This window comes from Onthophagus taurus, chromosome 1 (genome assembly GCF_036711975.1).
Source record: "Onthophagus taurus isolate NC chromosome 1, IU_Otau_3.0, whole genome shotgun sequence".
Taxonomy (NCBI): domain Eukaryota; kingdom Metazoa; phylum Arthropoda; class Insecta; order Coleoptera; family Scarabaeidae; genus Onthophagus; species Onthophagus taurus.
Genome location: NC_091966.1, coordinates 28,306,890 through 28,334,493, shown reverse-complemented (window position 1 = coordinate 28,334,493; position 27,604 = coordinate 28,306,890). Strand labels below are relative to the sequence as shown.

Below are 27,604 nucleotides of genomic sequence, written 5' to 3'. Positions count from 1 at the left end.
ATGGATAAAATAAGAGTCTATGGCTTCCACAAAGAAGAAGAAGAAGACAAAGTCAACGCAATTAATTTCAAATGCATTGCTAATCGCAGGGCATGAACATTCCTGCTAAATTTAGTATCATGTACGTTAAATAAATTTGAAAACAGAACCTTCCAGAATTGAGCTGAATGTAAGAATTAATTTACATATCTTGCATATGACTACTAAAGAAATAGATGAAGATACAGTCGACAGTACCTCAAGAAAATGACACATCCATGTTTTTATTTTCCAAAAGTTTCTGCACTGCTGTTGAAGTATTCAATTATTTATTATATTCAATTCGCTTTTGTCACCCATTTTCGATTTAAAAGTCACTCACTGTTCACAACGAAGCCGAATTACGTACTATTAGAAGAATAAATTGACCGTAACTGTAGTGCTTCATTCACGGGGATCATTAATAAAGGAAAGGACTCCAAGAAAAATACAAGTATTACTCAGAAAGGTCATAGATAACTACTGAATCATTAAAATAGGTAAAAATTTCGATTTACGATTATAACATTCCAACGATTTCAAAAATCAAAAAATACTTTTAATGTGAGGTGAACCATCATTATGAGCAGCTGCTACAATTCATTTTGATACAAGCTTGAGCTCTATAAATATACTTTCCATATTATTTAAGGAAAACTGCATTCATATAGCGGTTATTGATCGTTTAACATTACTACAATTGAAATCGTGATGGATAGATAAACATCTGGTGCCCTCACGATTTTGTTAAGGATTGATCGAACAGAGAAATATAATAGAATAGGTGGTGCCTCCACTGGTATTTACTCGTATAGACGAATTCTTGATATTTACTATATTGAAGAGTGCTATTAAATAAACTCTACTATAGTTTTAAATACTTTCCGAATATATACTTATATTTAATAGAAATGACAATATGTTTATAAAAAAGTGTTATAAAAACAATCAAAATTAATTTGTAATATATGAATTTGATACAGTATAAATTAAATTTGAAACAAGAGAAACCAATTTCGTGGAAAAATCAATTATTTCTGCTGAATTAGCTTTATAGTTATGCGTAAAATTAATTTGGATTACGTCCAGATAATATCAAATAGATTTAGTATTGTTTTCAATTATTACAATATTTTAAAACATTCTCTCTCTATTTGTACTTATAAAATAAATGGAACTAATATAAATTAATATATAAATTTTGTTTTAGATCTTACCATTAGAAAATGAAATGAAAACACCTAAAGCTTTCGGTGGAACTATAGGAGTTTTAAACATTGCCATGTCCATTATTATCACACTGTATGTTTTCATGGGTTTTATGGGTTATTTGACTTATGGAGGTGCAGCTCAGGGATCAATCACACTAAATATTCCCGGTGATCAAATGTAAGTTGTTCATGAATCAAGTTTTTAGTATCTTTAATTAATTAATTTTTTTGCAGTCAAGCTCAGGTCATTAAAGCACTTTATGCAGCAGCAATTTTCATTACTTATGGTCTCCAATGTTACGTAGCTATTGACATCGCATGGAACGAATACATCGGCCCATTATTAGAAAAAAATAGTAGAAAAGGTTTATGGGAATACGTAGTTCGTACAGTTATCGTTTTAATAACATGTAAGAAAATCAAATTTTCGTTTATATTTTTATAATAATCATTGTTTTATTGTAGTTTTATTAGCAGTGGCTGTTCCGAAATTAGAACTTTTCATCTCTCTCTTCGGAGCGTTATGTCTTTCAGCATTAGGAATAGCTTTCCCAGCTTTAATAGATCTCTGCACGTTTTGGCACACCAGAAACGGCTTAAGATTCAATTTAATGTTCATCAAGAATATGTTGCTGATCATTTTCGGTTTCGCCGGTCTTATTATTGGAACGTACACAAGTTTATCGGAAATCGTAAAGGAATTTTCATAATTAAAAAAGAAAACATGAAGTAAATGTGTCGTGAATTTGTAAATGAAATAACCGTCCCAAAATAGAACGGTATCCGTTAATAATTTTAGATTTTTAAGAAATTAGCGAATTACGTCAGTGATCTTAACGAGTATTATTATTGAAAAAAAAAATAACGAAAAGCAATCAATCAATCTGTGAAGTGGCAAAAGTGATACGGCGAAAGCTCAGGCTAAAATGCCACATCTAAAGCTTAGTCTTTGGTGATATTAGATTGTTCATACTTTATTTTTTTAATTATATTGAATGGTTTTTTTAAGTAGAATCGAGATCGAAAATAGGTCAACCTATAAATAATGATGAATATTTCTATTTTAAGAAAGATGTTATTTATGTAAATAAAGTTTATTTTATTCAAAAATTTAATTTAATTTCTTTGATATTACCCAGTAGCAAAAATAAATGTTAGATGGCGTGAGTTACGAAAACCGACGCCGACGCTTCCTCACATGGCGACGTCCAGCGTCGTTCACCTCGATTCGTAGCGAAAACGGTTCAGTTGAGCAATGATCGCAGAGCTCGACTGTAAAAGGGTGAAATCGAATTGTTGTTTATGCTCGTAGTCGTTGGTAAGTCGTGCATGGATGAATGAAAGAATAATTTCTCATCAGAGCTACACTTAAAAACTAAATTAGGCTACCACAGTAAAACCTTATTAGCAAAATAACAAACCCTGTAACGTAGATGCACATAGACATAGAGAAATAGAGCTTATATGTGTATTAAAAGAGAAAAGTTGGGGTGGGAATGAATGAAAAGGGGTTTTGCATGGGGTAAACACTAATATTTAATAGTAAATACACGCCGTTTATGACGTAACCGGTCGGCGACCTACCTGAATCAATAGTACTATAGCAGCTGGTATTTTCAGAACGTTGCGTTTCAAGGGTAGTAGAACGCACGATTTTAGATACAAGAAATTTAGTCTAATAAAAATTAATTATTTAGATACAGAACAAATTTCGCTTCTTAGAGTACTAACATCTAATAATAAGTGTCATTAAAACTTTTTAATAACAATAATAGAAATGATAAAAATAATTACAAATGAATATCCATAAATATAAAACCGTATTAAGATCGAAATCTTAATAAAACATTACTTCTTTACTTTCTACATTCATACGATGTCTTTCCTTTAATTTCCCTAGACATTTTCTTTCGTGCGTTTATACGACTTAATTAGATGGTTTTCATTGTAATCATTGTAATGTAATTACTTGTTTACCAAGAAACTAAACTATATCCTATTGAAGTCAATAGGATTATTAGCTGGTTTATAAAGCATGCGTTTCTTCGATAAAATATTATATAAGAATATCGATCTTTCGCCAGTTTCCCAAAATATTTACATTATCGTAAACAACCAAATAAATTACTCGTGGGAATTTCTTTTATTCAAAGTCCATGGATGTTTATAGAATTTCGAACCGTAACATTTGATAACGAACGTTCGTCAAAGAATCGTAATAAAATTAATCTTTAAGTATTATTTTTAAATTGATTTAAGGAAAAATACAGTCAATCGTTTCATTGAGATATATATTAATCTAGATAATTTGTCGTTATATTTGTATAAAATGTTGCTAAATTTGGGTGACTTAAAAAAATAAATTTATCGATTGTCACATATTTTCTAAATTAAGAAATTATTTGTTTTACTTGTTGTTTGTCAATATTCATAATCAGCTTCAATATGACTTTAAGAAAACTAGTTCTGTAATATACACTATATAAAAATTTTGGGACTCAAAAAATGTGTTCATTTGAAAACTGCTCACCTCAATTTCTGGAAATTTGAAAATTTTTGAAAAAATCGTTGAAACTTGTAAGAAGTATTAACGCAATGGGCAACATTTTATGGAAATATTGACTCGCCCAGATTAAGCCCCTACCCCCGGAAGCTACCCCTAAAATCTTAAAGAGATAAATTAGGGTTAAACAGAAAATGGTTTAAATCAGGTGTTATTAACAGGTTAATCAGGTGTTTCAACCCAAAGTTATTTAAATAAATGAAAATTAATGGTTTACAATTTTCCAGAATTCGTAATGACACTAAATCACTAGTCAGACAACAAATTTGGCAATTTATTGGAAATAAAAGAATAGAAGCAAAGTAATTTATTAACTTTAAGTATTTCGAGAGATTTACAAGAGATACATGCACCAGAGATATTACCAATGATGAGGCCGTGATAGAAAAGAAAGGAATAGCACTCCAAAACGTAAACAACAGAAAGAGTCCAGGCAAACATAACATCCAATGGGTAACTAAAATACGAGGCAGAAAACCGAAATCAACAATAAACTATTTCAATCACAGAAATTTTCCCTCAACGGACAATCCCAGCTGAATGGCGGATCAACATTACGATACTAGTATTTAAAAAGGGCGATAAAAAATGCCAGAAAACTACAAACGAATAAATTAACTCTGCACCAATGTCAAATTTACCACAAGGATCATAACAAACAAAATAAATGAATGTCCGCAGATGAAGAACAACTGTTCAAGTCAGGGATATCCTGTACAGACACCACCTTTGTCATAAGACAAAGAAGAAAATAAGAATCATGCAAAAATAAATGGCGAACTAACTGAACCGATCCGTAAAATTACATTTGCCGTGAGGACTCTCAAAGCCAACGTAGTGGATGAAATAATAAAACAAGTAAGAGGATACAAAATTGGAAATGGGGGAGTGAAAATCCTATGCTATACTGATGATGGCGGAGGATGATCTCCAGCAGTAGCAGCTTAATAAAACGGCAGAAAAATTATTATGACAAAATCAGCGGCAAAGATAATATCTATGACTACCTCCAAGACACCGATCAGATACAAACTTAAAAGGGAAATTTAAATAACATTGTAATGTTGAGACTGAAATAAGTAATCAAACTGAAGGAGCGCAAAGGCCAACGGCGTATCTAAATTACATAATATGGCATTTGAACTAAAGCCAAAGCCTGGATCTACAAAACTGCAATTAGACCTATACTAACTTGTGCGGTAGAAACCCAAACCGAGACATCCAAAACAAAAAGATTGGAGACTGCAGAAATGAAAATAGTGCGTAGAGCAGCTGGTAAAACACTAATGGATAGCAAAAGAACTGAGAACATCAGAAAAACATACAGGATAGATACAGATATCGGAAGACCTAGAGAAAGATGAAGCTTATGGAACCTTCCAAACGGCTAAATAGACGACTAAACTCCTAAATACACAAGGAGAAAGAAGAAGTTGGCAGGAAAGGGTTGAAATTGTGTTAATTTACAGAACCGAAAATCAATGTGCTCGACAACATGACCCAATATTGCTCTGTTGTGTTTACCCCTCAACCTCAATTTCATCAAAGGATTATTGCAATCTGAAGAACAAATGAATTTTGAGAATGTACGCCGTAGATTTTACCAACTGCTACACCATTGTTTGTCAAAAAAATATTTTAATTCTTAAATAACTTTCAAAACAAAAATAAAACTTTCACAAACTTTTCAAGCAGTTAAAGTGAGTTTGAGTAATAGACATTTAAGCTTAAAATTAAAAGAAAACAAAGTAAGTTTTTTTCAAAAATCTTTAACGTGGCAATCAATTTAAAAGAAACTAATCGCCAAAATGTAGTGTTTCAAATGTCTTTTAAAGCGGGGTATTACTTGATTAGAGTATATTAAGGTCTCTCCTGTGGGCAGGGGGTTATTGTGGGTGAACCAATTTTTGCATAAAATTGTCCCCTCCACAATACTTATTACGTGTTTCAGCGACATTTTTCATTAATTTCCAATAATTGAGATTTGATGATTTTAAATGGTGTAGATAGAATTACTTGTTGCGTGGGATTAAATAATACTTTTTGGGTATTTTCTTCAATGCTTACATAGTATCCAGGATGTTTTGATGAAATTGGGAATAAACTTAATCACATATATACTACACTCAGCGCCATAAAAAACGCATCACCTAAAATGATGACCAGTTTCAAACTGCAATAACTTTTGAACGTATTGTTCCATGTGAATAAGGTTTTTTTTATTTGAAAGGTCTACCCAGCAATGGTGAATAACGCTAATGCGTGTTTTCTTCCTACACTTTGAAGTTGCTGTGTGGTGCACCGACAAAAGATATTAATTTTAAACATAAGGAGCTTGTAGTCTTGTTTGTTCTGATCACTTCTGTTTATTGTTCAAGTTTCTATTGTTGTTAACACCAAAGTTACAAGCTCTAAAAGATAACGAAGCTTGTTCGGCAGAAGTTATTGCACTTTGAAACTGGTCATCATTTTAGGTGATGCGTTTTTTATGCCACTGAGTGTAGAATAAATATGATTATTCGTGTAAAAAAATACTAAATATTTTACAAATTTGGTACACTAGAAACCAATATCAAGTAAAATTGTCATTAAACAATTTATGAGTTGGATCTGCGGGAAAATGATATAGAAGTGTAATTCTTCTCGCTGCACAGCGTACCCAAAATATAGTAAAATAATAATAGTAGCAAAAGTATGTTTATTAATGAAAGGAGGCAAATGCATAAAGTATGATTGTGTCAGAGAGAAAATATTATCTGTCCAGAACTCTTAGGAATTCTCAGGTACTGGTTCTGGAGCGTCATATTCTATATCGTCGTTACTATATTCCTGGAGTGAACTTGGTCTAGGTATTAATTTGGTTACACTATCGGCTAGATCATCGTCGATCATGTGTTCTTAGGAATCAAAACATTCGTGTCAATATTTACCCACTCCAGATTATGTTCTTCATCTAGTTCTTGACACTCTTGAACAATTTTTAACAACTGTAACACATCTAAAGTTTCATCACTATCGATATCACGTTCTTCAATGACTTTTATTTAACTTTTATTTATCGCAAAAAATTTTGTTAAAAGATTTTTTAATTGTAGTAATCTGGAAACGTAATTGATTTATCATTTCATTTTTTTTGTTATGCCCTGACCCTTAGGTTGAAGCAGGGCTCTGACATTTAATTCTCTAATGTTGCACTTTTTTTTTAAATGTCACAACTACCCTGTTGAAAGTATAAGTGTTCTTCGATGATTTGCAACTTTTCCACAAATTATTATGTTTTAGCTAACACATAGACACCGGTCATCAGCCCTCCTACTGCTCTTTGCTGACAAAACTACTCCACCATTACATTTTCCCGCACTCTTCAGACTGTGCATTGTTTTTCTATGTGAATGTTCAGCTGAAGAAAAAACGAAATTTTCAAATTTTGGCTGTTGTTCCACTAAATCACGTACGGTTTATTGTCCAACTCCGTCGGTAGCTAGTTAAGTGACCCTAGTTAAGTCCACCATGTTCACAACTTTTAATAATTTCTCATTTATTTTCCCCTGTTTACATTTTATAAAATATTACTTTTCTCCTATAAATCTAATCATTTTTCAGTAACCCTTAAGAGTCGAGTTTTAATTACCCATGTATTAAGATTCTGTTAAAGTCGAATTTTAGTACTATTACGTTTTCATTAAGAACTGTCTTTGAGCTTTAATTTGCTAATAGGTGCTACACGAAAGTATCCGGGTATCGAGTACGGGTGCTCTAAATGCATTGAGGCTGGTATTAAATAATTTAAATCAAAAGAATTTTTAGTTGCGGGCAGCAATAATAATCGAGTTCACAAATAAACGATAATTCGTAAAATCATGTTTGTTAAGAATGAGAACTCATCAGTCACCGCTGACAGCCGACAGGCGCTGTAAAAGCACAAGAACTGATTTAAATTTATTACTTGAGGTACTTACAATTAGTGATCCAAAAGATTAAGTGAATCAAACTGTTTACTCAGCAAATTTTATAATAATAATAAAATAAGTCGATTTTGTATAGGTTAATCGGACCTCAGATATACCCTTGAAGGCGTTTCGGAGTCGTGTTGGTATGTTATTGCGGTATAGCAACACTGACAATGAAAAGAATAAGCAACACAGACACTGTACGAAACAGTATTCTTTTAAAGATTAACTGTATGAAATATTCTGCACAAAAACTTGTAGGTGGTTTCAAAATATTGACCTTTTTGCAACATTAAAACTTCATAAATATTTTTTTAAATTTTGCGTCATGTATGGAACAAAACAAATATTTTTATCTATGGTATAGCTTTCGCGGCACCTTTTTACTTCCTCGCATATACTGAATGCATATAATGAACGTTTTCAGGAAAAATTACTGAAACGGGTTAAGATTTTGTTATTTTGTTTAATATTTCTACTCTACTCGATATTTATATTATATATTTACGTTCTTTCTGACAGCTTCCTATGAGATCAGGCTTTATCCGTTGAAATTCATCTCCGATCATGATTTTTAACTCATGCGAATTATTTGATTCAGCGGAATTAAATCTACCGACCAATATCACCATTCAATTAACACCTTTCTTTCATTTTAAACAGACTCTAATAAGAGCGGCAATGTGTAGTGAAGTACCATCTTGTTGGCAAATATCTCCAAATAGACAACAGTTAAGGTTCCTTCAGGCAATATTCTGTACTATCTGTATCCGCGTATATATCGTTTGTGGATATTAGGTGTGAGATGAACCTGTTACGGCACATTTCATCATCCAGATATCGAACGACTTAGTTGCAGATGAACTTACCATACCTTGGGTAATAGGTTGTCGGCTAGGATATGTTGAATTGAATAAGTGAAATATAGCAGAACGTCAAAACGAACCCGTTTAGGAAGTTTAATAATTTTTTGTGAATCCCAAAACAACGTTTTTAGTCCCATTCTGGGGGTGGTTTCAGATTCAACACCAAGCGTCGATGGGCGTTGAATTTAAACGCACTATAGTAATAAATAATAGTTGAGAAACTCTATCTTATGTCAGCGTTATTCGCAACACGTTAGTTTGTTCGCACAATGTGTTGTGATGGTCCCACATTTTTGCCGATTTTTGGCGTCCTACTGTACTTCGTTTTGCGGTCGTTTTTGATCCTCAACTTCTTAATCCAAAATACCAAACAGAATTTCCATACCTCATCGCTCGGGCAAATTTACCATTTTAATAAATTGACAATGAATACGGCAGTAATAGTCTAAAGTCTAAATTATCATTTTAAGGTTTAGTAAGCATTAAGATTACCTAAAACTGTTTTAGTCACACATAGCTACTGTAATTATTTTCATTTCATGCAAATTTAAAATTATTAAACTTTAATCTAGCTTTCTAATGTGATCATTGTTAATTTTTATTGTGTCAAGAAATAAATTCTCTCCTCTATAAATAAAATTTGAGATTAGTATTTCAAAAAAAAATATGACTAATTTAATTTTTCCTAAATATTTAGCAAAAGATAGAAATCTTTTGACTTGTTTCAGCAATTTTTGAAATTGTTCATTATGTTCTTATGTATTTGTAGCAAATGCTATGAAAATCTCCTCCTAAAAAAGGTCTATTATAATCCTGCATTCGACCTCGAGATTTTGATGGATTTCGAGTATTTTTAGCATTATATTTGTGTGTATGTATGTATGTTTAAAGGTCATTGGTATAAATTGAAATGGTCGATTATTTCTTAAAATAACGTGTTTTCAACGCAAAATTTCAACGATTTTAGCTTGCAAAGATATTATCTAAGGTTTTGGAAACGATTAATTTCGAGATAAATTTTTAACCCAGATGCAATTCAATAATAATGTTCATTGTTTGGGCAAAACTTCATGTTGAAAGAAAATATTTACAGTTTCACAGTATACATTACATGTTTTGTCACATTATGATCAAGATAACATAATAAAAGAGCTACTAATAGTTGAAAAATTTGTTGAAGATAACGGTAGAATATCTCGTAAACGATTAAATTTATGTATGTGACGGGGTAAACATTTTTCTTCATAATTTTGAGATGAACTTAAATGTTGTGTAGTTTACAAGTGTTCCATCTAGCGAAAAAAGAAACATTGTTTCTTTATGACTTTTTGACTGATTTTTGCGATAAATCCATCAACCGAAAGTAGTATCTAACCTTAACAGCTATTAACCTATTAACACGTAATATATGTCCGTCAGTCAGATATAAAATTTCAATCAACTCACTTAACCAGAAGTGATAGTTTATTCTAAAATTCAAAATCTTTTAGTCAGTTTAACAATGCTTTATCGACGTTTTGTAAATGTTGTTAGTCATTAGTGTTATATAAATTTGAATGCAGGTCACTGCTGTTAATTTCAATCGGAATGTATTTCCGATATTATATATTGAGTTTAAACTGACCATAAAAGCTTAACTACTAAAAATTTAAAAACATAAAAAGATCTGTTGCGAATAAAAAATAATTTAAAATCGAAAATAAAGAATAGTTTATTATAATTAACTAATTTTAACTTAAAACTAATTTTAATTTTTATAAAATGTTATATTATTGTGTTTCACACAGAATATTGATGACTTTAAACTAATTATAGAGGCTGTCCGGAAATTGCTTCATATATTTGAAGGGGTGATTCTACATAAAAAATCATGAAGAAAAGTTCATATAAAGGTGTGTCTGAAAATGCTTCCTAAGGGAGGTAGAGCACTTTGAAGAAGACGTTCAATATGTGGTTATTTCTCATTATTTCAAAAACGACTAGGGTTAGAAACATGAAATTTTGCATATCTAGCTATTTTTACGGGGCGAATACAATAATCGAATGAAAAATTAGAAGGAATGTGCAGTGGCGGAAATAAGGGATAGGGGGCGCAATTTATTTCCCATAGTTGGGAAATAAGTTGGAAAACCGCGAAATTAGTCACTTCTTATTTGTGACTCTTATTTCTCTTCTGGAACTCACGTCCTGCCTTCTCCATTTTTGTCCTATTCACTTTGTCCTATCTTTATCTAGTCCTACATATTGTTAGACATGGAATTTGTAATTTCGATATGTAGTCGTATTAGTTTTACACTTTCCAGAAACGACCAAGTCGTCTTATCTACCTTCACCTTCAGTTCTCGATCCTTATTTCTCAAGCTAACAACCACCATAGGTGAGACCTATGGTGGTTGTTAGCTACTATCTCCATTTTCTATCTGTTCCACCTTTGATCTTGTTTAGTATCACTACTACTTTTTTTACTCAAAACTATAAACTTACGGGTTGTGCCGTACCTACATTAAAACATTGTAATTAAACCTTTGTTAGATCAAGTTCAAAAGCGACAAAATCAGTGAAAAGTTGAAACCTAGCTAACTAACTATTAACTTATTAATGGACTAACTACTATTCGCTAATTGATATGTTCGATGTGGAGTGGGGAAATCCCTTATCGATTCCAGTAATATTTTCCAGGTTTGGCTGAACTATATTTTCGGTGGACTGAACCCAATTGTATGATAGCGTTCTGTAAGGTAAGGCTCTGCGACCTTAATGCTGAATATTTCGTGTTCTTTTATACAGTATTCAAAAGTTCGTCGGTGTATCATAGATAGTACTAATCGCATTTGCAGAACTCTCAACACCTTCCGTAATTTGGTGCCTATTCAATGTCTCACCGTAATGTCGCCCTTCGACAGTCGCTTGGCTATTCGTTCTGTTATACCTGAAACAAAAGGGAGACAGATGAATTCAACAGATCGACTACTTACCATACCTACTGACTGCCACTTCTTCTTGTTAACGCTCGACATTTAACCATCGTTTTAGAGTACGTCCTTAGAAGCTCTTCTTTCGTAATGATCTGTTGTCGGTGGTGGTGTGATAACATATGTAAGTGTTTAAATTATCCATTGTTGGCGATAGTTACTGATGCAATGAGGCTTCGTAGATAGTTGTCTTTTCTTCCATCATGGTAAATTTTATCATTGCTGACTATTTAAATAATTTTCTAGTCTTAACTTTGGACTCCAAAAACTGGTTCATTGAAGATATCCATCTAGATTCTAGAAGCTAGTAGGAGCGATGATAGGCAAAGCTTTACATGAGTTGAGACGTGTTTCAAGCCTTGGTGTATTAGCTTTCCTTGTAGACTCTTCACGGTATCTTTCTGGTAAAATATATTTCCATACCGAAGCTTACTAATATGTACTGTGTGCAAGAAAATGACAGTTTATCTCATTATTTGTGTTGATGGAGACGTCCCAAGAGATAAAGGAGGATCTGTTCCGCAAAATTACTTACGCATACCTTTTATCTTTTTCTAGTTGACCTCGAAACTAAAATAATAAATATTATTCCAATTGAATACTGATATTCCGTGCTGACATAATAGCAAACATAAAACATGCACGTTTGCGTTAAGTTAATATGAAAGGATTTTGGAAATGTGGTAAGTAAAACACGAATCTGCTCAAATCATATACCTATTATATATCTTTTTAATATTTGGTTTTTACAGTCAGGATTAATCTTTTGATATTGTTGTACGCAACATAAACCACGAAAGTCATGCATCAAACTGACCGTTTATTCAGCTAAGTCATTCACTACCATAAACGTTGAAAGCTTTTTTCTGGCTTCTTCAAACTAAATATTCTTTGACGATAATATAGGTCATTTGGTACAGAAAACTTGCGTTTGACCTAAATGAAATCATAATTTTTTTTTGAAATAAAGAAATAGCAACATAGTTATCATAATTATGATATACTTAGAGAACTAAAGAAATTTCTTCCTCTGTAGGAACATTTTTGTTGGTTAATTCTATTTTTTGCTTTTTCTTGGTTGATATCATCGCTAAGAAAGATACTTGAAGATACTTCATCGTCAAAATAGCATAAATGCTCCCTGAACGTTTGTTAAAGCTGTTTACGAGATGTTATTAATAATTTAAAACCCACAAGTGTTGGTAAGGTGCTTTTATTACCAAAATGGATTGAATCTGACGATAGTCATCTCTGACTGTTTCCTTGGTAACTTCAGTAACATTTAAAGAAATTTTTAATTTCGGAAATAGACACGATATAAGCTTTTCTTTATAACACTGTATTTCATTAGAGGCGATACTTTTCCACTTATCTCAACACCTTTACTTTGAAGACGCTTTGGCTCCAAAGAAAACAACTATTTCTATATTAATATAAGGTTTTGTTTGAGAAGCAAAAAGGGCATTAATACGACCTGAATTTGAAGGAGAAGTGTCACAACAAAGAATTTGCACTTAATCCTCAAGATAGATTGGAGCTGAGTCGATGTAATGCTTCTTTTACATATTCTTTGTAGCTAAACAAAACTAGCTTTCTAACAAAGCTAAATAGTCTGCAACGTCAGTAGTGTAAACTTCTGGGTTAAGCTGTGCGTCTATTATTATTCACTATAATTATAATCCCTTTTATTTGCCTCATCCATCCACCCCTCTTGAGTATCTTCATTTTCCAGTCTTATCCTTAATGTACCAAAATTATTTTTCCCAATTTACTACACAATTGCTTCATTTCTGCAGCTCTTATTAATCCTTTCAATTCCTCTTTCTGGTATTGTAATTATATAATCGAACCTTAAGAATACCTCTAATTTCTTTCTCTCTGCTATTACTAAGCTGAACTATTCCAATTTCACCTTCATATATTTTCAGAGCTTCCAACTTAAAACATAAAACCGGTCTTCGATTGTGTTGGAAATTTTGAATAACTCATCTTACGGAGTCCGAAATACATCCTGAAATATTTATTTATTTATAGTTTTGATTTCAAATCAAATTCAAACCATGTTCTCCCCTCCCACCATTTTTTTAACTTAAAGGTTAAACAATGTTAAATTTGGAGAACAAGACATCCAAACATTTATAATTGTGATCAAAGTTTAATGAAATCAATATAGAAATTCTTATCATCAAACGAAATATTTGAACCTCGCACGGGTACACACGATGTGATAATAAAATTCTAAACGATAAATAATCGCACGTTTCTTCAAAATTAATAAATACAACAACATATTTCTAATTTTTTTTTAATTATTTGCCAAAAACTAGGTGCCACATCTATTTATTTTAATATCACGCCCTATCCATAAAATATTACGAGCTGTATCCTATTTAAATAGTAAGTAAAATCTGTAGACTTGTGCCAAAAAGTAAATGTGTGACTGAATTGTAAAAACAAATGATAGTAACGTAGTTTTTGACTACTGTATTTATTACCCATATAAATAAACTGTTTAAACAAGTACTTGATCGATTTGTTGGTTTATGGGAGAAAATACGATGTTAAGTAATCTAAAAAAGTGAAGAGGATGTGATATTTGCAAGTTAATTGCGGATGAATTGTGCGGCTGCAGCATGATTGCAATCACAGTCGGGGACACAGTAGTCAAATTAAATAGGACTCTGTGTATGTCGTCCGAACGTCCACACGCTCAATTTTCTGACGTCCACGGTGCTCTTTAATTAGAGCCCCGTTAGCAGTCGAGAAAGAGAACCGCAAGCTCATCCCTTCTTGTCTTGTCTTTTATGTATCACGCGAATTTTTATCCTACTTCTTTGCTGGTTGAACGTAACGATCCATTCCCAACACGGACCATTGCAATTTTTAACGACAGGAGTACTCATTTAGTCTTCTCAGTACAACTTCCAACGTTGTACCGTTGGGATGTGTTCACTGTTCATCCTTAGAAATATATCTAAATAGTTAAAAATTAATTAAAAAATAGTTTTTAAGTTGCTAGCAACTGGTTTTTTATAAACTAAAAAAATTTTTTTAGTTACATAACTGGTAAGACATTAAAATGAAAAGATAATTAATTGATGAGTTTGTATTTAAAATTAATAATGCAGATTTATCTGTAGAAGTAAATTTCCAATAACAATTTTAGTATTTTTAAGGATTGCAAGTAATTTAAATACAATCCTCAATTAATATGCAAAGGTTTAATTGTCGCATAATGTTTGAGTCTTAATTTTTTATAACCATTATGAATCCGTAAATGAGTTATTGCATGATTTTGTTATTTAATCCAGATTAGAACAAAAAAATATATAAAGAACTTCCAACAAGTTTTAATAAAACAGTAAATTTACTGCACTTTGACTGTAACATTTAAATAAATACCACATTTGCATAGAATTTTTTAAAGTGTTGGATATAAATGAAAGTTTAAAGTTACTTCACGTATTATTTCAAATCAAAACTTAATAACAATAATCATAACAGATCTATAAATAACGATAACGATTTTATTTAAATTAATTGCTCATTAAAATAGTTAATAAAATATATTAGGATAATTATTCTTTATTATTAGGATAAAAAAATTATTCTCGACATGGAAATTTTCCATTAATTATAATCAAATTTCTTACTTTCTCTGCAAAAAAAAAATTGATTAACCTTGGTTACCTAGACCACTTATTTAAACTTAGATTATTGGTTTGCTTATGCAAGGTTGATCATTATTAAAATTATAAACCGTCCCCTGTATTCCATTGAACCGTTACACAAGAGTAGCGATTTAAATTCTTAAACCAGACGGCAGTTATGCCAATTTCCACGGCAATTTGTAATTCGCAATTTACCGTCGTCTTTTTGACAGTGGAATTTTTCCTAAACATCATACTTTCACGGTTAATCTATAACAATTATTCAATACTATTCACATTATAACAGTACAAAATTTTTAATTAATAAATTTCACCCATTTTGGCTCATAATGGCTTCAAAAAATAACAATAAAATTGTTGAGACAACACACTGTTGTGTTTAAACCGTGCCAAAATTATATTTCAGTAATTTTAAAAAGATAAAATTTTCTGGCAAACTTTGAAACTGTTAGTTTCCTTTTAATGTTTTGTATAAACGATAATTCCAAGTTGATTAGATTATATATCTTTAAACAATAATATTACGTTACAAGACATATTAAGCGTACAATTGCATGGTCAGCTTGATTCATTTATTGTTCGTTATTGTTCCTAATAACTGCATACTACGCATAAAAATTGACGTAGAAATTCGCAACGAATTAAGAGCAATTAGACGACAATTTTAGATTCTCTCTATTAATAGATAAAATAAGTTATGCACTGTTCGATAAATAATCGATCGACGTGACCCGACCCCGAAAACTGTATCAAAACAACCCATAGCAGTTTTATTTTCTTCGTTAATTCGCAAACTCGTGCGACCTTGCGCATATATAAACTAGGAACACAGGGTTTTAATCTTAATTTGGCGATTTTCCTCGTCGTTTCAGGTGGTCGAATGAGATGGCATAAGTGTCCTCCTGATGTAACTCCTTGGCAACGTTCGCCACACATGTGATAGTTCAACATAAGTGAGATAGTGTAGGCAGTTTCGAAAAGGTTACCTCGCGAAGGACTACATTTATCAACGTTTTTTTTTATTTCAATTGAAGAAAGAAACAATGGCAAAGGAGTCATTAAAACTCGAGCCCTTGGGAAAAAAGTAAGTAACCTAGGTTAAGAATTTAGTTTTTTTAAGGTAGGTGTGGCTTTAATCGTAATGGAATAGGTATTTAATCCGCTTCCGCATGGATAAACTAGTTGTTTAGTCTGTTATATAAAAGTTAAGATAAAAATAGGTATTATTTGCAATGTTTATTTCTGTTCGATTTTTTGTTAAATTAATTCTTGCATATTTTTTTTAAATATAATTTATAATCGTGATGAGAAATAATTAATTTGTACAATTACAAACTTCATGAAATTGTTTCTAAAGACATAGTTAAGTTGGAACATCTTTTTGAATTCCATCCTAAAGCATCAATTATTATATTAAAATTACAATACAATATACTTATGTGTTAATTAATTTGTGCTGGCAAATATTAGTTATTAACTATGTTATGAATGTCTTAAATTCAGAAGAACAATTTTAAAATATCAAATTGGTTGCTACACCAGTTTTTGAGCTTAGTTCTCTGTCTGCAAAATCTGCATAAACATAAAAAGACATAAAAGAACAACAGATTTCGATGTAAATAAATTAACAACAAGAAAGAAATAAAACGTGTAATAAAGAAATAGTTTTAAGATATGGGATTTATAAAATATGATTGACGTGGCAAATCTCCTGAAGATGATTACATTTATTAATCGAAACCGGTAGAGCCGAACAATTAAATAATCCATCTTAACACACAGATTTGTTTTATTTAAATTAAATTTCCAAAGATGGGAAGGAATAATAATAACATTAATAAGCTAGACTAGTTTCGGTGTTATACCATTGTTAGGAGCATATTAGAAACTTGTCACCGCAATATTACGAAACCTTTTCTACACCCTCCTGAAGATGGTGTTTATCTACAAGAAAAAAGTTATATCATACATACCATTATCAATGATTTTTTGGATTTATATTTTTATTGAAAAGTCAATCATTTCGCTAATGACCAAAAATGTTGTTTCATTATTACCGCATCTGTCCCTACGTAATTTGAAGCTTTTCAGTTTAGAAAGTAATTAAAAAGTAACAAAAATTAGAAAGTAATAAAAAGCTTTGGATTAATTACAATGGGACATTTTAATGTTTGCTAAACGTATAATTATTTTAAGGTTTCAATAGAGTTGTGATAAAAAGGTGATATGATATGATTTAAAATAATACCACAAATTTTTACTTGTAACTCTTGCCATTATTGATTCACCTATCCCGTAATGGATAAATATCAGATGCCAGATAAATATTATTTGGTATTTATCCAAAGATTTTTCATTAGGTTCTTAATTAATATTTAGTTTATTTAAAGTTTATTTATTTTATTTATTCATTTAGAGTTTATTTAAATTTAGTAGACATCTGGATTTGCCTGAAAATATCTTTTACGAACTATCATTAAGGTATTATCATATTGCTGAATAACTGAGTCACCCTTGTAAGAATGTATGAGTTTAAAAGAATTTTTGGTTCAATTCAGGTTTATTAAAGCATCATAAGTAATGTTTAAAAAAGTCCCCTAAAATTTCAACATGATTGGTTCAATAGTTTTTTTTAAATCTTTTTGTTTCTTAATCAGGTCAAAAAATGCTATTTCGAGAAAACCGTATTTAATTTTTTTGTCTAAAATAGTAATAAATGATTCTTACTTTTAATCAGTGATGCCATCGTTTCTACCAAACTTAAATTTCTGTTAAACTTCAATTATTTTTTTTCCTAGAAAATGTGTGCAGTTTAGCCAAATGCTGAACAAATGCATTATAAGATTCGTTATTATTCTGAATGTTCGCACCAACACATCTGTGAAGCAAGTCATTTGAAGTAAGGTTATTTTGTTCAGCTTGATGTTGTTTGTCTAAGGCTGGTGTCATCCTCTTCTGATTTTTTTGAAAAAAACTGCTGGTCTAGCCCCTTAAATACTTTCAAGTCCCATTAGTAGGTATCGTTATGATATATATCGATGTGATATAAGATCCTTCTTCTCTTTCACTTCTCATTCTCTTGACTTCATGAGTTTCGGTCTTATCATATCATGGATTTTTTTTATATTCCTATATACTCCAACTATGAAGTCAACTGAAGGTACTAAAGAATCTTTCAGTTCAGCTAAGCTAACGGATGCCGGTAAAATCCAAATAATTACATCGGAAAGTCAGCTGGTCTTGCATAAAACTACCTATCACATAATTGTTATACCATTCCTGCTGCTAATGGTTTATTGCTAATGTAACCGGTAATATATAATAATTAGCAATTTCCTAAAAAACGGATAAAAAAATATTCAGTTGAAAAATAACTAATAGCACTACTAAATGGATTGTATCCAATGCCATACATTTGCTTCTTCAATATTTTTTCATATTTGTTACTATTGCCACCTTGACCATAGCCAAGGCATAATTCAGCATAATTAAGGGAAACCTGCGCCTTATGTGCATAGTAAGATAAGCTTTCTGTTCAGCTTATTCACATGATTTGACACAAGAAAGCAGTCATTTAAACAACACCAATTGCAACGTATGCGTTCTCTCACAAGTCAAGTGAACTTTATTCACTACCATTCATTTCATAACATTATCAACCATATGTAATTATTTTTCATAATGTCCTTCAATACTTCATTCTCATATAGATAATAAGAGTACTCGCATCTCAACACTATATCGTCTCAACACTAAACTCTGCGGAACTCTATGTTCATAGCTTTTAATGATGTGTTCAAAAGCCTTGCATAATACCGACAGTAGCCTAACCACTGCTTTCTTAAGCCGTGATATGATTTTCAATAGATACATTAAGATAGTATTCAAGCCAGCAGTAAGTTTACCGTTTCTGTACTATTTCATTTATACGATTTGTTGCTTTCTATGTGCATTAATTATCTCACATATTCTTCTTCGTCGTTCTGTTACCCCATTTTGCTGTTTCTTTTCTATTTCATGTACTGAGTTCAATTTTTCTCTGAGGCTCTTATTTCGAACTCTGTGTTTTCTGGTTTATCCTACGATTTTTCATAGATACTTTACTCTGCTGCTCCTATTTTTGAATTTTGTTTATCTAATATTGTCCAAGATTCATTTATACAATTTGTTGCTTTCTATGTGCATTGATTATCTCATATATTTTTCTTATTCTTTCTGTTACCCCCATTCTGCTATTTCTTTTCCATCTCATCTATTGAGTTCAATTTTTCACTGGCGCTCCTGTTTCGAACTCTGTGTTTTCTGGTTTATCCTACGATTTTTCATAGATACTTTACTCTGTTGCTCCTATTTTTGAATTTTGTTTATCTAATATTGTCCAAGATGCCGGCTCGTAGGTGTACATAGGTGTTTTTCTTGTCTACCTGGGTATTATTTATCTGGTATAGACTCAACTTGCTTTTGCTATTTTGTTGCGTATCTCCTAATCAACCTTACCATTTTTTTGGTAATCATGGTTATCAAATATTCGTACTTTTAAAGGCTCTAGTACTTGCCATCTACGTACATCTATGTTTTTTCCTCCCTTTTCCTTTGTGGTATGTAGCATCCTGGATTTGTTTCTATTTATTATCTTCTCTCGTAGGCAGATTTTTCGTAGGCCTCCTTCATCGGCATAGTCCTTGATCTGCGGCTGGTCTTGTTCTCCTGATTGTATTCTAAGCTTCTTTTTTCTATTTTATCTTATCCCTTACCATTCTATTCCAGCATTTAGTTCGTCTTTGGTTTTTGTCGATCTTTATTGTACTGATTTTTCTTTGGTTGCTGCCCATATTATCGCTTCCCTGAACTTATTTCATCTATCATTGAGATTCCAGTTGTCTTCTGTCATTACTTCTCGCTCTTCAAGATTTGATAACCTTCTATTACATATACAGTAAGTAAAATCAAATTGTGTGGAAATCAAAGAATGTAGCCAATCAATTAAAAAGTTAAATCAAAATTTCTTTAAAAATCACAGATTTTCTTGCAATTTCAATTCTTGTCAATTTCAGTCAATCTTTTATAAATTTCTTAGCATTCCTAGAACTTCATAGATCTTCCAGTACTACATCTACTACTTCTGCCAAATGTCAAAACAAAATGTGAAAATGTATGATTGCTGATCAGAATCGGATTAAAATACTAACCAAAGAATTTGTGCGATGGACACATCTGACCATTTCCACATATTCCGTATATATTTAAAATAACAGGTACGAGTTTTTAGTAAATTTGAAAGAAAGCATAATGAAGATAGATTATTTAGAACGAATTTGTTTTAAGATGAATACTTTGTAATTTACACTCAGCTAATTTTAAAAATCTTTCAGCTGGACCAATTGAGTTGTTAAAGCTTGCATGGTCTCCTCCCATGCAATTTAACATATAATACATATTAAAATTACTGCGATTTCATTTCATCTTAATTTCACTTTTTGGCATAAATCCAAAAATAAACTAAATCAAAATGAGCGAAACGAAAATATTAAACGAGTTGAATTGAATTAAATCGACTGAAACCTAGGTGGATCGTCATCTCGGAACTCATTTACCCACTTTCTTCAAACTAAAAAGTTAGTTAATCTCGCCCACTCATCATCACTACAACATATCTAACGTATCTAAACACAGCTGCAGGCTAAAATATTTATTTAAAAAACATGCAGATGTCTTGATAGAGCCAAACCTTGCCAAACAAGTGTTTTAAACAGGCTCTTATGCAAACCATCGTAATTCAAATGTTGGCCACCTACTACATTTATTTATTTTACTATCAGTCTGCATAGCTTTGGGAGAACGGCTGGTATGTGCGACACATAAATTAAAACAAACGATGCACGGATTACTGTTCTAAAAGCTATTGTTTTTCTAATATATTACTCATAATAGAGTTATAAAATATTGTCTAGTTTTAAATAAAAAGGAGAATTTAAAATTTTATTCTATTGAAATCGTATCTGAACCGAATGCAAAATTTATTCCAAGCTTTAGAGAGCTTTATTGATCCCGGGACTTCTCCCCTTTTACAAGCTCGCAAGTACTTGTAACTACCCGTTGAGAGGAGTAAAGCTCGCTCGATTTTTAATGAACCCCAGCAGCTTTTTTCACAGAATCAAATCGAATTGTTTACAAACAAAACGTAATCTTTTCAAAAAATATTTAATTAAAAAAGTGATTTAAAATGCTAACTTTTATTGTTGTTTTCAGGTACAATGAAGAAGCGGGACCCGGGAGTCCAGCGTTGGCTGGAGATGAGTTTTACGATCCCCATTTGCACCGTAACGCCCCCGCTCCAACAACGTAAGTAACTGAAAGACGAAGTAGAGATTTATTTATTTTTGGAAAATGGTGTCAAGGTTGCAAATTGCATGGCACCACTTCAGGATAGTCTACGTTACAATAGGAGATAAAAATGGAATTTAAAGATAGTGTTCTTTTTCTATTTATAACCGTATCTTCTTAATTGATCTCCTAATTTAAATTAAAATTGTTTCAAAATTGTCCGAAAATGTGGAACAAATTTATGTTGTTTTTTTAAAAAGGATAAAGGTACCTAAATTGTAATAAAATTATTTTTTCTTAGGAATACGGAGACCATGATCCATCTTTTAAAAGGTAGTTTAGGAACTGGTATTCTAGCTATGCCTTATGCCTTTAAAAACTCGGGGTTGATAAATGGTTTTGTATTTACAATAATAATCGGATTCATATGTACATATTGTCTACACGTCCTGGTAAGTATGACTCACTCAAAATCCATCAAATTGTTAAGATTCAAAACGTGTTTGTTTTGGCAAAAGCTCAAGTACTTATTTTTTTCCCAAAAATCATTTTCCCAAAAGTAATTTTCAGCTCAAACAAATTTATTGGGTCGCGCTGCACATACATATATTAATATTTCATTTTCCACGGTTATCTTATTCAGGATTCACGGATCATCAACAATTATGATTTTGTCTAAATTTATTTTACACTTTACATTTTAAGATGAATTTATTTTTAGGTTAACGCTCAATATGTTCTTTGCAAACGAATTAAAGTTCCAATGCTAACATATCCTGAATCTATGAAGTTAGCTTTAGAAACCGGTCCACCGTGCCTTCGGCCTTTTGCGAAATATTCGCCGTAAGTAATATTTTAAAATAATAATAAATGTTTAGAAATATAGATATGTTTTGGACATGAAAAATGAAAGGTGTTTTTATGTATTTTATTTATGTCATTTATATATTATTTGGCTAAAATAAGAGGCTTACTGAACAAAGCAATTGGGGGAGATGAAGTCCTTATTAAATAATTTAGAAATTGATGATATCGCTTTCTTTTACGATAAGATTATGCGAATAGTTAATAGATTGGTTCCTATGATTTCTTATGCTTTAGTAGTCATTCTGGATACATACCGAGAGGAATTCCATTCAAGTAGTGTTTAGGAAAATCAAATACAAGCAAACCTATATGTAATAAAGTTCTTGCATACTTAAACTAGAATATGGACTGATTTAATTGTATCTTAATCGTATTTTAATTTTGATGTAATTCCATCGTTAATAAATGATGGAAAATAGAAATATGTAATATAGAATATAATATTTCGCAAATCTTTACCTCCATCTTCAATGAAAATAAGACTGATAGCGGGTATGCGTCATTACTGATTCGAACAACAGACGTAAATCAGCAAAATAAGATAGGCAGGAACTAAAAATAGTAGGTAATATTAGCATAAACTCTGAAATTTGAGTAAGGGAAAAGAGTACACGCTGAATGCATTTGCAAGCATTTAAGAAAATTAAGACACAACCACTTATTGAATAAGTAGAACCTGAACATTTTAATTTGGTAAAATATTGAGTTTATTGATGGCATTATGAATAAATAATCGCGCATCAATATTTTTAAACTAATTTAACACACATTCATCTAACAAGATAATTTGTGCTATACAATGTCCATAAAAAACTTCATTCTTCACTACAGTAACCAGCTTGAATCCTCATAAAGTAACGAGAAATGCAACGTCATCTGAAAAAGAGGCACGTCAATGTACACGACACCATGAAACATGCTATAACGGCAGAATGGTATAAAATAACTACGAATAACGACTATTATTAAAGTCAACGTCTTTTTACTATACATCATTTGATAATACTTCAGAGCTTAGAAATAAGGCAGACGTACTAGGTGTACTAGACGTCGGATATGCATCCAAGCCCAAAGAAGATTTTACAAACGTGCGTGTATAATAAAAAATTAGAGTGGTGGAAACACTCGTAGATGTCGTTGATATAATCTAAAATTAAAAATGGAGCAACGTGGCGCATGACATAACAGACATTAAATTCGAAAAATAGTTATTTAACTTCACAGCCAAATATTCTTTTTAAGAAGACTTCTCATTAAGAATTTTGCTTAGAGTTGATAATTTTTTATAATTTGCATGGTTAACCAAGTTTATTTCAGCAGACGGGTCGTATAGGAAATCATGCTGTTGATTAACATGTCTTTCAAACATTCAAACACCAAATTCCTATTCCAAACATCTCTCCCAAATACTTTTTGTTCCATCTCCAAACTAGTCCCTTTTGTCATTTTATTACATATTAACATAATACTTCCTTACCTCTCCAATCTCTTCCTATAACCATATCCACTTCTTCTCATCTTGTCTTTCCATTACAGAACTTCATTGCTTTTGTTTTTCCACATTAACTTGCAAATCCTATGACATCCGCGTAATCCAGAATATCTTTCTCGTGTCACAACTACACCGCCCCCAACTGTTTTTCCTCCAATGGTCGTTCAATATCTGCAGTGTATATGGCAAACAGCTGCGATTCAAGTCAATTCTCTCATAACAATTGTGTGATTTCTTTCTTATCTTCTTCCAAAATTAAATCTGGTTTTCCGTATTAAACGCATTCATAATGACCACATTATCTCCATCAGCCTAATAAAATATTCCCTCTACTCCGTTATCGATATTGTGTAGGTGATATTCTCTCTTTTCTTCATCATTTGTCCACATTTCCATACATTTCCTACTTGCTCTAATCTCGGGTTTCCACACTAATCCCGTTTTTTTCTTTTAGATATTTCTCTACAATCCCTTCCTGGCAGTTCTCCTTGTATAATATTATTCCTTGTACCAACTAATCAACTGCGCCAACAAACGTATGCAACCAATGTAACCACCTCTAAAGACAACAATGCATTTGTTCGTTTCTGATGAATTCTTACGAACTTGTACGATTAAATTTTCGTACGAATTCTTAACCAATGTATCCGCGGCCTTATCTGCTACAAAAATGAGGATGAATGATACGATTCTATACATATAAGGGATGCAACAGAAAGCCTGCAACACACAATGAATCACAGGAGAAATGCCAAGCAGGCAGCATGGTCATATCATCTCAAAATATGTCTCGAAATCGGAGATATGACATATTATTATAAATCTTATATTTATTAACAAAATACTCAATATTATTTTGCAATGTACTAAGTGCGTAGACAAACAGTAGAAGACGCAACGCTTTGCTTACATTATTGAGATTTGCTAACTCCAAAGTAGGGATTTGAGACGTACATGATGCTATTTCTAGACTATTTATCATGTAGTCTAGAGTATCACTAGGTCTCTCCTCTTTACTTTGACAGATGTAAATTTAAAGTATATATGCCAATTAAGCCTGGAAAGTAGGGTGATTCTAAGTAAGATGATTCTAGGAACTATAACATATACATATAATCTTCATATGTATACCGCAAAATATTTAGGAGAAAAAAAAGCGTAACAGCTGAATAAAATCAACTGTCTACTGAAATCAACTCATAATACCAACAAAAACGTTACGTGAAATATAAAAAGGACTAATATTTAGAATATAGTAGTAATATTTAATATATTAATCCTTTTCGCATATACATCATTCAAGAACATACTGCACCGAATTTTCTACCCAAGAAAACTGAACTATGTGTGAGTCTATACCTTATATACATGTTTTCACAGCATGTATGACTCTTGTATCATATATGTCCACAAAATAACAAATACGCCCTACTCTTGCAGAAGATTTTTGTTGAAGATAAAAGAAGTAGATACTGTTAGCGGAGAACTAAATAGTGCTAGCAGCGGACTTTATGGAAGACTAAATGCTGATTGCAAAAGAACACTCCTTACAGAAGACTAAATACTGTTAGCAGAAGACTAGATGCTGCTGATGGCAGTGTAATTACTTTTCTCAGAAGACTAGGTATTACTAATAAAAGACTGGATACTGTTGGCGAAAAAGTAAATACTGCTGGTAACGGACTAAATCCTACTAATGGAAGATTAAATACGGCTTATGCAAGACTGAATACGATACTAATATAGAAGTGTATTGGATGGAGAAATGTTCTGGGTATCTCAAAAAACCTATTAAAGTCTTCTGAAGAACGAAACTGCTCTGAATTACTTTCACGAACACTATTTAAGTCACATAATGAAAAGGTTGTTGTAAATACAGTAGCAATTACGAAGAGATAAAATTAATGATTCCAATGTTATAATGATGAATATATTAATTACAATGAATAACAAACACTACTGACTACTTTACAGCAGGAGACATAAATTAGAGGTGAATTTTTGTTGAGAGAGTAAGTTTGCTAAATTAAGTGTCTTTTTCTAAGTAAGATATTTTTACTACTTATTGACAATGTATAAAGACAGTTAGTATCCAAATTTATTTTAAAAACATCTTTCCTTCCGCTCGTGTCCAAAACCGCATATGAAGAATTATAACTATCAACTCAATAATTTTCTTTTACTTTATAGGTATCTAGTCGACGTCTTCTTGGTTCTTTACCAACTAGGTATATGTTGCGTATATGTACTTTTCGTCGCAAAAAATTTAAAAGACGTCTGTGATGAGCTAACCGGCTCCGATCTTAGCCTGAACATATACATGCTCATCCTATTGATACCGTTCATTTTAATCAACTCGATAAGAAATCTTAAACTTCTCGCACCGTTTTCAATCCTCGCCAATATCATCACGTTTGCTTCCTTTGGAGTGGTCCTATATTATATATTCGAGGATCTTCCTCCAATTTCCAATGTACCCACATTTAGTACATTGTATAAATTCCCATTATTTTTTGGAACGACGCTTTTTGCGCTAGAAGCTGTTGGTGTGGTAAGTAATTTAATAATAATAATGAGTACATGTAATTGTGTAATTTAATCCGTTTAGGTTATAGCTGTTGAAAACAACATGAAAACGCCAAAGTCATTCGGCGGTTATTGTGGCGTTCTTAATATGTCAATGGTTGTTATCGTACTTTTGTATGTTGGTTTGGGTTTCCTTGGTTATTGGAGATATGGAGAAAATTCAGCGGATTCTATAACACTTAATTTCCCAAAAGAAGACATGTAAGAAATTTTTAATCGAGAAAAATGCTTAATTATATGAATTATTTTTTTAGTCCTGCTAAAGCTGTAAAACTTCTTTACTCACTCGCTATATTTATATCTTATGGTTTACAAGGGTACGTACCAGTTCAAATTATGTGGGACACATACATAGTAAAACATTTAGAAAACAGCAGCCACCAATTGCTTTGGGAATATGTTTTAAGAATAATTGCTGTGATTATTTCATGTAAGATTTTCAACTTGATCAATTTCATCAATTCATTATTAATTTATTCTTTTTGATTTTAGTTGTACTCGCTGCAACAATACCTCTTCTAGCTTTATTCATTGCTCTCTTTGGTTCTTTCTGCCTTTCAGCTTTAGGAATAGCTTTTCCAGCCATAATGGAAATATGCGTTAATTACTCAGATAAACTCAGTGGCTTAAATCTTACGAAAAACGTTGCTTTGATTATTTTCGGCCTCGTAGGTCTTTTGGCTGGTAGTTACAGTTGCCTCTCTGAAATTATCATAGAATTGAGCAAAGGAAGTTAACTCAGAGCTTCCATAATCAACTATACATAGCTCTGTTACGCGTTCAGTTAGTATTATGTACCTTATTTTATATTATTCGTTCATGTAGACAAGATTTCAAAAAATTAGTTTATTGATAAATAAATTAACAGGCTTTTTTTAGTCGATTCTTCCTTATCATACTTTGTAATATTATCTTATTCAAATATTTTATTTGTATGTACTTTTACGTTTAATGTTATCATTCAAAAAGACTGTTTCAAATATATAGAAGTTTTGTTTATATATTAAATGGAATCAATCGAATTTAATTAATAATCGAATTAATTTGTTGATTTAGTTTATCGTTTGTTTGTTTTATGGAGCAA

The 27,604-nt window shown here is 31.6% G+C and overlaps 2 protein-coding genes across 3 annotated transcripts in view; both read left to right on the top strand.

Annotated features, from left to right (window-relative positions):
* Positions 1-2,344, top strand: part of LOC111413530 (proton-coupled amino acid transporter-like protein CG1139) — a 33,713-nt gene extending 31,369 nt beyond the window's left edge. Inside the window, exons 6-8 of the mRNA XM_023044539.2 lie at positions 1,229-1,407; positions 1,464-1,639; positions 1,695-2,344. Coding sequence (XP_022900307.2) covers positions 1,229-1,407; positions 1,464-1,639; positions 1,695-1,939 — 600 coding nt within the window. The 3' untranslated portion in view covers positions 1,940-2,344. The remainder of the gene's footprint in view (positions 1-1,228; positions 1,408-1,463; positions 1,640-1,694) is intronic.
* Positions 2,345-2,456: 112 nt separating this feature from the next.
* LOC111413403 (proton-coupled amino acid transporter-like protein CG1139) lies at positions 2,457-27,500 on the top strand. 2 transcript variants are annotated; one of them, XM_023044364.2, is made up of 9 exons: positions 2,457-2,547; positions 16,124-16,335; positions 21,501-21,593; positions 21,877-22,027; positions 22,297-22,418; positions 26,125-26,485; positions 26,543-26,721; positions 26,775-26,950; positions 27,013-27,500. In XM_023044364.2, the coding sequence occupies exons 2-9, from the start codon at positions 16,295-16,297 to the stop codon at positions 27,255-27,257; spliced, it is 1,368 nt and encodes a 455-aa protein (XP_022900132.1). In that variant the 5' UTR covers positions 2,457-2,547; positions 16,124-16,294; the 3' UTR covers positions 27,258-27,500. The 2 variants fall into 2 exon arrangements, with proteins under 2 accessions (XP_022900132.1, XP_022900140.1); XM_023044372.2 differs by lacking the exon at positions 2,457-2,547 and adding an exon at positions 14,486-14,646.
* Positions 27,501-27,604: the final 104 nt, after the last annotated feature.

Bases quoted from the DNA above. Each gene is read 5' to 3' on its own strand.
- LOC111413403 (XM_023044364.2), top strand. From the start codon at position 16,295: ATGGCAAAGGAGTCATTAAAACTCGAGCCCTTGGGAAAAAA. The intron at 16,336-21,500 runs GTAAGTAACCTA...TGTTGTTTTCAG, and splicing joins CTCGAGCCCTTGGGAAAAAA to GTACAATGAAGAAGCGGGAC. The intron at 22,419-26,124 runs GTAAGTAATATT...TTTACTTTATAG, and splicing joins CCTTTTGCGAAATATTCGCC to GTATCTAGTCGACGTCTTCT.